Source organism: Amphiura filiformis, chromosome 16, assembly GCF_039555335.1.
Source record: "Amphiura filiformis chromosome 16, Afil_fr2py, whole genome shotgun sequence".
Lineage (NCBI taxonomy): Eukaryota > Metazoa > Echinodermata > Ophiuroidea > Amphilepidida > Amphiuridae > Amphiura > Amphiura filiformis.
The window spans coordinates 9,848,821-9,861,787 of NC_092643.1; the positions used below are offsets into that span (position 1 = coordinate 9,848,821).

General features: G+C 36.4%; 1 protein-coding gene across 3 annotated transcripts in view; it reads right to left on the reverse strand.

Moving 5' to 3' along the window:
• Positions 1-7,272: 7,272 nt before the first annotated feature.
• LOC140135523 (uncharacterized) overlaps positions 7,273-12,967 on the reverse strand; it is a 42,987-nt gene continuing 37,292 nt past the window's right edge. Inside the window, exons 18-19 of one of the 3 annotated variants that reach the window (XM_072157059.1) lie at positions 11,762-11,868; positions 7,273-8,089 (exon numbers count right to left, since the gene is read on the reverse strand). In XM_072157059.1, coding sequence (XP_072013160.1) covers positions 11,805-11,868 — 64 coding nt within the window. In that variant the 3' untranslated portion in view covers positions 7,273-8,089; positions 11,762-11,804. The remainder of the gene's footprint in view (positions 8,090-11,761; positions 11,869-12,967) is intronic. The other 2 variants (XM_072157061.1, XM_072157060.1) reach the window with 2 other exon arrangements.

Below are 12,967 nucleotides of genomic sequence, written 5' to 3' on the forward strand. Positions count from 1 at the left end.
CAAAAACATCAGGTACAAAATTGTTATGCCTCCACCGGAGGTATTATGTTTCCTGGTTGTCCGTCCGTCCGAGCTTGCAAGTGCAATTTCTCGGAACTGGTAAAGCGTATAGTGATGCAATTTGGTGGAGGGGTGGCAATTGGCGGTCTCCAAATTTTAGCAGGTTTTTGTCACAAAATATGGTAATTAAGTACCTAATTTGCATAATTTATGCATATCAAGCAAAATAACCTTGTGCACAGATTATCTGGAGATCAGTACAAGTTACAGTGATGAAACTTGGCGGAGAGTAGCACAGCCAGAGTTTCTTGACCTGATTTGATTTTCAGCGCAAAATATGCATAATCGCAAGGTCATTGTGAGGTCATTTGGGGTCATCCGGGGTCAAATCGCCATAGATTGTTGCAAGTTCATGAAATTTGGTGGGAACGACCACCCTATATAGCGAGACAAAAAATGTCATGAAATTTTGTGGGGACGACCACTGAAACAAAGCAAAATTGTCAAGATCATTTTGGGGTCATCTGGGGTTAATTCGCCATAGACTGCTGCAGGTTCATGAAATTTGGTGGGAACGGCCACCTTAGAGAGGCAAATAAAGATCATTTTTGAGTCAAGTGAAATAGCACCAGTTAAAATGATGGGCGTCAAGGTGGAGGCATTGCTGCCGACGCTTTGTGTCGAGAACCGTGCAGGTCGAGAACCACGAAATTCTAGTTTTTGATATTTCCACAAATTGAAAAATATTTTCTGATTTTGGTGATTTCTTGGGTCATTTGCAATAAAAAAAAAAAAGCCCAATCAACCGATCCTACTTGAAAGGTCCGTCCACCGTAGAACTGGGTTGTTTTTTTCGTCGCCTTACAGGCTGGGGTTCCTTGTTGAACAAGGTGAGTCCTGTATTTAGTAAACTATTAGTATTCGGCAAGGTCCTTCAGTGTCCGACTGCTCTTCCTGATTATCACTTTAAAAGAACCAGGCCCGGGGAACCAGGTCACACATCTTAGTCATGCGATGCTACACAGCTTGATTGGTGAAAGAGGTGCCAGTGTGATGATGACGTGATTCAATTAGCCAATCAGATACCCACATGTGTGTTTCCGTTGTAAACAGCGCTAAATCAGCAGACCGCTGAAGAACCGTGCCGAAAACCACAGCAGGCAAGCATTAAACAAATTTCAGCTGACCGTCACTCGGTAAAAATGTTTGGGCTACTTAATATGCTGGCAGGCAACCAAAAGGTCATTGGGTTGGATACACTTATGCACAATAGTACATAAATCCTAGGGGTGTGAAAGTTCAGCTTTTAAGCTGATTTCAGCTTTTTTTATTGCCAACATTAATGTGTTTTCTTTAATTTTCAGCCCATATGTGACCATCCACCACAACTGAGCCCGGATGTCGCCAGTGCCACTATTGAGACATGCTCCATTGAACTTAACAATAAACAATAGGAAACAATGGATTTATTGACTGTTTTATTGATTTTTCACTACTTAAATGTCAAGTACTATAGACATGATATACATCATTTTAAAGCTAATTTCAAGCAGAATATTTTGGTTGAATATCTCAAAAATGATGATTGGCGACTTCAGGGCTCAGTTGTGCTGGATGGTCACATATTTGAAATTTGTGCCCCAATTTAATGCTGTTTTTCAGCTTTTTTAGTAATTTTCCTTTTTTTTTGTCCGAGGCCTCTCACACCCTGAAATCCGAACAACACACCCCGGGCAATAGACTGACTGTGATGGTATATCCCAAAAGATTTCCTGATAAAACTTCATTGGTGCACACATCTTCACATAGCGATCTGAAGATATGCGCATCAACAAAATGTCATCAAGGTGTCAATCATTGCAAAGACTTCTTGGATTTCCATCTCTAGAATTTTGAGAAATCACTCATTCAGCTTTCATTATAGAGTATGAATTACTTGGATGTGTTATTTGTGGAGGATTATTTTTTATTATTTGAAATATTTGCTTAAAGAAAATATACATAAAAATAAATTGACAAAAACAACACATTTGTATTGTTGTATTTTATTTGGTCTATTTATTATTTCTAAATATATCTACTTTGACCAAGAGAGTAAGTAACAACAATAATAGAAATTAGTCCAGTACAAAAGATAAAAGATATAGATAATTTATACCATTATATATAAAAAATTTTATAACTAATTTCTCTATTAATATACAGGATAGACCCAACATTGAGATGAAAGTAATCAGCGGGTTTCAAACATCAGATTAATATCAGCATATTTTATTTTGAGAACTGTTTTGTGATATCTCGCCAGAAGCATCACAAATAATTAATTCAAGTCCCATACTTTATCTACATTCTTTATTACACACAATATAGACCAAATAGGTCAACTATTACCATGGGTCTACTTTTCGGTGTAGTGGTAAAAGCCTAACAATTCCTGCCAATTACAAGCTGATCAAGCTATAGGGCCAAATGAAGCCATTTTGAAATTTGAGCCATTATCAATTTGCCCAGTCACCATGTGTACTTATATGCCAATACACACTTTGTTGCAAAGTTAGCTTTTGTAGGGAAAAATTGTCTCTGGTACTGTTGGGTGTGTTTTTGTGTTTGTTGAGGTGGAGAGGTCCCACTTATGTTTCAATTTGGTAACTTTGGTCTGACTGGATCAGATCAAATCAAACATAATCTATTATAAACCATCCTTGATTGAGAACCAGAAGTGAGAACAATTTCATAATTACCGTATTGGTCCGAGTATAGTCCCACCCGTTTTTTAGGTGAACATTTTTCACAATTGGGGGTGGGATTATACTCGAATTAAAAAAACAAAACAATTTAAAGTTATTTTTTCGGTTTTGGAGTGTCCCTGGACCTAGACCTGAATGCTAGATCATTCATGGTTGACCTAAAAAAAAAAAAAAAAAAAATTCAAGATATTTTGTATTTTTAATATGAAAATTGATATTAATTTGTATTCATGTCATACTCTATTAATGATATCAAAATGCATTGAATTTGAATTTTTTTTTTTTACAATTTCTGGAATTTTTCGAAAAATGGGGGGTGGGATTATACTTGAACGTGGGACTATACTCGGACGAATACGGTACTTTCATCACATTTCTGAAGTTGATGATGAAATCATGCCATTCTATCTGTATGAGATACTCATGATATTAAAATGAAGTGTATAAAGGCATAAAAGCTTGTATTATCCAATTAGGAAGTAGGAAGAAAGAAAACACCCAATTACCTCATCACAGACCGTGTTTAAGATTTCCAATTTCAGACTATTTTCATAAAAATGGTAGGCTATGGCACAATTGACCTATACATCACTGATTATGGTACGCATTGCAATTATATGACTACTCTTTGTTTTTTACATATTGCTCTATCTACAGTACTAGTACTTTGTGCCTTTAGACATATTATGCACCTTGCAACAGAAACTTGTTCACACATTAAACATTAAATGATATAAATCTTAAACAGTATCCTTTCTGTTTGGATACTTACCATAAGTAGATTGTACTAGCTCTTTCACATCAAACAAAGCAACATATAATATAAACCAATTTGAGCAATATAATTATTTTACCAGAACTATAATAACTATTGAAAAATCTCAAGGTGTTAAATGTTAAGAGTTGAATTATTAAAAATAAGTATATATTACAGTACAGTCCAACCGCCTTTATCCGGACTACTTTTCTACGTATTTCTCTGTTAGAAAAAAATCTTTAGAAAAAAAATGTGTTTTTATTGCTTTGAGATCACGATTTCATGCACTGTGGCATATAAGGCCCGGGATATGAGGACATATATCTATGTGGCATACAACATCCAAATAAAATCTTTCAGTGTTTATTACCCCATTTTGAGATAATTTTTTTGCTGTCTCAATGTTTGCACTTCACAGACATTCAATGCAGAATTACATATAATTCACTTATCCGGATTTTTCACTTATCCGGCCATTGCTTGGTCCCATCATGGCTGGATAAAAGAAGTTGGACTGTATAGGAAAATAAGTTTAGGTTCTTCTACAACACCAAAAGACCACAATTAATGTTTTTCAACACAGGATGTCACAGAAAGACCCTGAGTGTGGAAATGCTTGAGGTATTTCAGAGCTGCCAACTCTCCCTCTTTTCGCAGGAGACTCCCTACTTTTAAACCTTCAGAACCCTTAATTTTTGGTCATCACCCGGAAATGGTTTCATCCATTAAGATGTACACATTTTGACAAATCTCCCTGATTGCAACAGGAAATCTCCCTTTTTTCAAGATTCAAATGTTGGCAGCTCTGGTATTAGAACATCACTTTTACAAACATTTTCTCCACAAAAAGTAATTTAAAACTTTTTTCATCCCTAGACTGTTAACTACAAATGGCACTTCACACAATTAAATCATTTAATTAATTCTGGGAGTTAATAAAAAGACATAGCATTATATCATAATACTATTTACAGAGTGTCCGTCTGTCCGTCCGTCCAGCTATCGCGTCGCTGCTGGAGGGCAAGTTTCGCTGAGTCCGCTGCGCTATCGCTGTCGCTGCTGAGCGCCGGTTTCGCTGAGTCCGCTGCTATATCGTCATGGCGGATCGCTTGCACTGAGTCCGCTTCGCTATCGCGTGCACGCCAGATCGCTTTCGCTGAGTAGCAACGGGCGCAGTGTGTGCAACTGAAAGCATTAGGCCTAACAGTGTGACTACCAGGTGCATCTCATCGGACCAATACGCCTATTTTAAACACATATTTCAATACAGAACGCGTGCATAGGCCTATTTTAGTAGAACATGACTATTTCCGGGGTCATCCAGAATGGTTAACATTACAATAATCAGTTATGGTAAGGCATTAGGTCCTATAACCCGTAATATTAGGCGTTATTGCGTTTACTAATTTCGGGGTATTTTCGGGATCCTCCTTGGAAGACGTAGACCTAGTATGCTATAATGCTGAAATTCTATCTCAAAATATACACATTCTTTAAGGCAGCTGTGTAATCTAGACATTGTTTCTTTCGCAAAATTGAGTTTTTTTGATATGTTTGTACTTTGTTATGTTTTTTATAAATACAAGGAATGAAAATCCAGATTTGTAAACTCCAACTGCAATATTTGAAGGATTTTATTTCACTATTCCACTCGTGTTTGAAATTGAAAAGGAAAGAAAATCTTTGTTGTACCAGCAGGGTACACGCGCGCAACAACGCATCGTGTTTCGTATTGCGCAATTTGTTAACGCACAATATGCTACGCATACGCGACGCTTATCTGCATGCGTGGCGCATCGAAACGCCACGGAAGCACAAAAACCTAGTGGTCAAATGGCTCCGTTTTAGCTGATAAAATGTGGGTTTTTTTAAGTTCTTTCCCCCGATTTAAATATCAAGTTATGAATGGATTTCCCTCAAACTTCGCAAGGGGCCGTGGATTTACCCGATGTTTATGTAATGTAAGGTAGAAAAATAAAAACTGCCGCATTCTCCTGCGAGATTCGATGAAAGTGCAAAATGTGACCACTTTAAACTTCAACGGCCATTATTTCAATGTTCATTTTCTCGGTAAAATGACGATTTAGGTACACGATAACTCAATAAATACAGCATCTATAGGTAAGCAAATATCATCGTAAAAAGCATGATCAACTCAAGAAACGGTTTTCACATTTTTTTATATTTTGGTCTATTTCCGATTTTAGGCATCATTTTGTGCAAATAGGCGTTTGTGAATTTTAAAAAGCTCAATTTGATGCCTTATATGGTCAATATAAAAACCTTAAAAAAACCTTTTTGGAATGGAGCCTCAAGATTGAGCTAAAAACAAAATAAAATATTTTAGAAAGAGTGTTTTTTTGTTATGATGTACCTAACAAATATTGCCAAAAACTCACTTTTTTGTGATTTTCTTCATAATTGTTGTTTTTACCTCAAATCTGTATTTATATTAAGATTTATTGATGTCTTGCCTTCATAAAAATGTATACTTTTATTATGTCTTGCGCAAATAATTACAAAGTTATTGCACTTTTACTACATGCATGTCTGAGAGTACACAGCCTCCTTAACAGCAAACCTACCAGTACTATTAATAGTGCATGTAAGTTAACTTATTACAAAATAAAATAAATCTTAATATTATGCTGCATAGATCAAAAAGAAGTAAAGAATTAAACTACATTGACAAAATCCCCATGATACAATATTCAATTGCACAAATTCTGTATTAAAATGCCTGATATACAAACTATTGGTCCACTATCTTTGAATAGGAATTACAATTTGTGCAAAAACAGCACAACAAGTATACAAAATTTGAATGTTTATGAGTGCAATGGTATTAAATATTTTCATGAGGTGAACTATGGACTGTTCAATTCAGCTTGAATAGAATATAGTGCATATTTCACCGAATGAAAACATTCTTTCTAATACTGAATGGGTAAAACATTCAATATTTATTTTATTTAACTTAATATATATAAATTCCTTTCTTCTGCTTAATTTTATAAATCACCAGGAAAACAAAATCACTGAAAAATATCTAAAGTATATTAAAATCTAACTATTGCACTCGCGCTCAGTGTAATAATTTTTTTGCAGACGACGCTAAAAATAGCAAAAATAAGTTATATAAATCAAGTTTAATTAAAGTAGCACTTTTCTTGGCTTTATTCTACAGCTATAGTTATAATTCTTAAGATACATTGAAGAATACTCTACTTACTAACATGGTTTCAGGTTGATTGAAATATATTTTGGGCCTGCTAAGGTTGGGGTATGATATGTTACTTCTCAGATACCAAAGATTGCATTGAATATCAGAGTTTGCCAAAGGGGAGATTTGTGACGAGATTATACTAAATTTGACAAGCAGTGCACCACATATGCAAGCTGTGGTAAGGCGACAAATAAAAACAACCCTGGTGCGGCCCAGATTTTGGATTTTCTTTAGTTATATGAAATTAAAAACAGACAATTTTTGGCAGTTTTCAGCAACATTTTTAATAATTTCACCACACACAAAATTTGGGTGAATTATTTGCAAACTCCATTCTGATCAGTGGCGTAACTAGCGGGTGGCAGGGGGGGGACAAAGTGCCCCGGGCGCCACCCTTGAATTGACCAATTCAGTATCGATTCTGCGCCCCTCCAAGCGATGAAAACCAATTGAAAGAACATTTTAAGACCGATATTCAAGTTCTAGTGGCCAAAAATAATTAGTGGTAGGCTTTATTTGTCCAAAATGTTGCACGCTCCGCGCACAATTGATTCAAGAATTGATATCATGAAGAATAAGATATTCTCGGGTGGAGGGTAGGGGCGTCAATTTTGTTTCTTGCCCCGGGCGCTACCAACCCTAGTTACGCCACTGATTCTGATTGGTGATTAAAATGAAGATATCATGTAATAGAGGCAATGTTAGATCGGCAGGTAGTGCTCAGGGGGTTAAGAATGTGGGTGTAGCTTGTCAGTTGAGAAGATTGACAACTACCCTACCAGATTCCTATTGCGACTACATGCACAGGTACACCGTAACCAAGGTACTTGGCTTATACTGTGCAGTACCATTAGAGTACCAGTGTAGTACTTACCACTGCTGATGGGTCCTCTGCTAAACAGCATTGGTACTCTTGTTTGTACCTGTCAGGTTCCTTGGTGACAGTGTACCCGTGCAGACAGCCATAATAGGAAACTTGCAGTGTATAATGATTACTCTTTGATTGCTTGGTACTGTTTCTCGACTGAATCATACAGACATTTCAGTAGCAGTAAAATAAAACCTATTTTTGTAGGTTTACGAAATTATTTGGGGCGGTTAACCAACAATGAGATGCATATACGTCTTATTTGTTTGTTTTAACCATGATTGTTGAGTCTTAAAGTGTACTGTTTTAAGATGTATACATTATTTCATACATTTTCACCACTCCTCAATGAGTAGTGCTCATCTTCTCCCACACATCAACCTGTACTGATTACTGTTAATTTCAGATAATGGAAAGGATTGCAGAAAGCCTATGACTTCATTGTCTTCTCCAGGCATGCTGTGATGACTGCAGTCCATCCAGTTTGATGGCTGAAAAGAAAGAAAACAAATTTACAAATCTTAGTATATGCAGTAAGGAAATTCTTCGGACACCTCACAAGCGGAGCATGTGTGGCCAAGTGGATAAGGCACCCGACTCATAATCCATAGGTTGCGAGTTCGAACCCCGCTTGTGCCAACATGTTGTGTCCTTGGACAAGGCACTTTATCCTCATTACCTACGGGGGGATGGATGTTTGTATAGTTGTATGTTGCAATATTGGTGTTGATGAAGCTGCTGCCTGCAAATTGCATTGTGTCTGTTCAGGTGTGCTTAATGTAAAATTCTTGCAATTTGACCTGGGGGTCACCATTAGAGTTTGAAATAAAAACATTCCTTCCTTACTTCCAAGGAAATAGCTGTAGGGCGAATAAAATTTGTATTACGGTATATTGCCAATTAAAAAACTCAAAATTATTTGATATCAGAAGGACATTCCTTGTATTCAGAATGCTAATTTGGTGTGTCTGATAAGCTCTCAGGCCCCACAAAAAATAAAATACTGTGCAAAGGTGTGTGGCTGACTTCTTATGTAGTCAAACCCTTGATCACATTGTCATTAGCCAGGGCTTGTGCGAAGGAAAGAAAGTTGTTTAGTGCTGTGCAAATTGCAATTTTGCATAGCAGTTTTCAAATTGCAATTGCATAGCAGTTTCCAAATTGCAATTTTGCATAACAGTTTTCATATTGTATAGCATTTTTAGGCATTTTTTTTTTATTATTCTTTTTAATTTTTAATTTTTAAAGATTTATATTACCATAACCACTCGGGTATAAGCCCATCCCCTAGATGGCAGATTTCACTTCAAAAATGGTGGTGGGTTTATTAATGGTGGAGAGGCTAGTACATGTACTTGAATTTAAAAATAAGAACAATCATCCCGATTTGTATATTCCTGATGTACCAGTAATTTCTATCATCTATGTCAATGTTTTTGTAATTATCAACTGATATTCTTTAAGTTTTATATTTGTTCTTAAATGTGAGAGAAAAGCATTGATTTTATTTAAGAACTTAGTCAAAATTCAACTGGGCTCATATCCGAGTGCACCCTTGTTCCCAGAATGTTTTGAAAAATAGGGGGTGGGCTTATAGCCGAAGGTGGGCTTATACCCACATGGTTTATGGTACATTATTATTTTTTATTTGCTTTTTTGTATTTTAATAGACCTTTTCATATTGAAGTTTTCCGAAGTGATGACCCAGTTTTTAAAAACGGGTCATCATACGCAGTTCTTGGGCATGCAATTACGCCAGTTGTGCGTTGTTTATGTGTATTTACGCGGGAGCGTGTAAAGACACTCGCGTCCTTGTGATTATTTTGCGAACATTTCCGATGCCGATTCACACAATATGAAAAGGTCTATTGCATACCACACATGTATTATGCATCAGAAATGTGCATAAATTAATATTTTAGCAAGATACACCATTGTAACCACGCCTAGTATGCGACACCACTTCCGGGTCAAGACAGTCAATGGAATTTCGTACATCAGCGTGACATATGATTCACGTAAGCTTTTGCTCAAAACACAACAACAAAAATACAAATTTTCCCTGTAAAGCGACATGGCAAATAAATTGATCACAAGACAATGGATATAAATATATAATAAAACACAGCTTTAAATGTGCAGATTCAATGAGGGCAAGCCTAATTGTTTTGCCATCGCATTACCAACAAAACATTGCATTTTACATTACAAAACAGAACCAAATACATGGAGCAGATTTACTATGTTGTGTGTAGGGGGGATGTCCAAATATCTTGACCTTCATGTGAATTAATTCTGACCATTCCCTAATATTCTTTTACTGCAATTCAGTATCGAAGTTATGTATCCCACACACTTGAGTAATGAACCACGATCAAAACAATCACCATGCAAAGTATGTGGCACTTGAAGGCATACCAAAATAGCGTGACCAGATCGGTAACCAAGAGAATTGCGTAAACATTTCGATGCTGTGTGAAAGATGGTTTAAAGATATATTTTAATCGTATATCATTGAAATTTCATTTTCAACTTTATTACATAAAAATTACATCTTCTAAAGCTCAATTTGTCTGAAAAAAATTGACCAAAACACTGTGAAAATGGCAATGGTGTAAGGGGCTGTGCAATAATGATATTGCATGCTGAAAAATGACCCCCCAGCTCAGCCTACCAAGTATCACTTGCCCCCTCTCGGTTTGCCAAAAAATCTTTACCCCTCTCTGCTTTGTACAAGCCAAATTTTTGGGATCCCAATTCGCAAACCTGAACTTGTCTAGATATGTATTGTGAGCGCAGAACGCATGAAAATTTGCATATTTGCATGCTTCCATACTGTTTTCGTAAGCCTTTTTAGAGCACTTTATTTAAAAGGCGCCCATGAATGTGTGCCAAAATCACTCCCCCCAACTTGCCAAAAATTTCTCCCACCCCTCCTTTGGCTGATGGCCAAGAATTCTTGGCCCCTAAATTTTACCCTTTCCAGGGCTAATAATTATTACACAGCCCCTAAATTAAAAGTGACCATGCCCTAGACCTATGCACTGTATTTTAAAATTTGTTATTGCTCTAAGAATATTAGAATTTCCTCTGATTTGTGGTGAAATTTTATTGACTAGAATTACGCGGTTCGTAATTAAGGTGGCCTACCACAACAAAGGTTGGAAAATATAAAGAATACTATCACAAGACCAAATTTGAAGTTGATCGGTGATTGCATTTAAGCTGGAGAGTGGATTAATGGAAATGTAGGCAAAATATGCAAATGAACTCATTAATATTCATAAATATGCAAATAAAATGACACAAAACTATTAAGCACATCAGACCAGTTACCATATCCTATCACCGTACCAAGTTTGAAGTTGATCGGTGATTCATTAATATGCAAATAACATGACACAAAAGTATACAGCACATGAGGCCACCATATACTGTCACCGTACCAAGTTTGAAGTTAATCTGTGATTGCGTTTAAGCTGCAGAGTGGATTAATGACAATGTAGGCAAAATATGCTAATGAGCTCATCAATATTCATAAATATGCAAATAATGTGACGCAAAACTATACAGCACATAAGGCCACCATACCCTATCACCGTACCAAGTTTGAACTTGATCAGCCATTGCGTTGGAGCTGCACAGTGGATTAATGAATTTGCTTCTGCCCGGACAGCCAAACAAACAAAGAAACAAAGAAAGATAGAAACAAACAAGCATCTGGATGATAACATAAGCCCCCACATATATGTGGGGGCCAAAAATAGAATGCCCGCATTTAGAAATGGCATTAGCAAATGCAAAGCAAGAATGGTAATATTGTTTAGACCTCGGATAATCAAGGAAAATAATGTTGGCACCCTCTGGCATACTTACTGTAAATTGCCACCCCTCTCTCCCAATTCAATGTTGATGAAAGGAATTTTGACATTGGGCACACTCTCCAGTCTCCCCAACATTGATTGCGAGGAAATGGGGGAGGGAATGGGAAAGAGGAAGGTTTGTGCTTTCTCATCAAACATATACTAATTTCACCAAACAAGCAAAGCAGCAATGAAGAGTTTCAAAATATTGTCAAAGTGTGCAACTATTTTTTTCCTTGATTGTGGAATAGCCGAATGTGTGGTTTCATCTTCTCCTACACATCAACCTGTAGTAGTTACTTTTAAATTCAGACAATAGAAAGGATTGGGAAAGCCTACGACTTCATAATTTTGTCATTGTCTTCTCCAGGCATGCTGTGATGACTGCAGTCCATCCAGTTTGATGACTAAAAAGAAAGAACAAGTATATGGATGGAGTAAAGAAATAGCTGTATGATAAATTGAATGGCCCGTATACACAAAACAAGTTAGACCTATAATTCTGGAGGTTAGACTTAGGGAAGCATCCCATTAATCTTTTCTTTTCCTCCTTTACACAAAGTAAAGTCTAAAAATTAAACTGCACCTATCTAATATAAGCTACATGAATCTGCCCTTAACAGGACCTACAATATTATAGAATAAGGTACGTAAATACCAAAAAGTTCCTTCTCAGTAGAATCTCCATAGTTTCCTACTTGTTTTGTGCATAAAGACCAATGGATCCAATCTGGATAACTTGAGTTCACCTGTATACAACAGAATCTTTATGATTAATTATTTAAACGTATGATCTCAACACAAAATTAAGACGTATCTCAAATTTTCAGTCATAACTTTGACCATCTGGAGACTGGCAACTCAAATTCCCATGGAAGACATGACACACTTCTACACCGGGAGTGTGAATTTCAAATGAGTTTACCGGAATGGGTGACTCCATTTGAAATCTACACCCCCCCTCTCTGTGTGAAGTCATGTCTTCCGTAGGATATGGATTTCAACCAACTGAAATAGTCCAATGTAAAATATGTGACACAATCTTGTCCATGGGGGCCAAAGGCGGAAATTTGAAATTGAGATATAGGCAAAAATATGGATTTATAAAACAATAAAATACATAAGAATATACACATTACAAAACTTTAAAACCAAGTATGCTAGACCTTTGAACCAAGTAGGCTAGACCTTTGCTGTTTTCAGTATATGATATGATAGCCTAATGTATATATAAAGTAATAATTATACTAACTCAATTGTTAAAAATGTCTCCTTTAGCCCCCATGGAGCAGATCGCAACACATATGTGAGCCGCTCTGACAAAACCAGGATCAAGTCGCATTTTTGACATTTCATGATTTGAATAAAAATGTTAGCACTAGACTAGACAATAAGCTTTAAAATGATACCAATTATATAAATAGCATCAATACCTTTCCGGATATGGATAATTTTGTAAACGATACCTTTATATTTTTGCCAAATTGCTATTCTGAGTAATGGGCC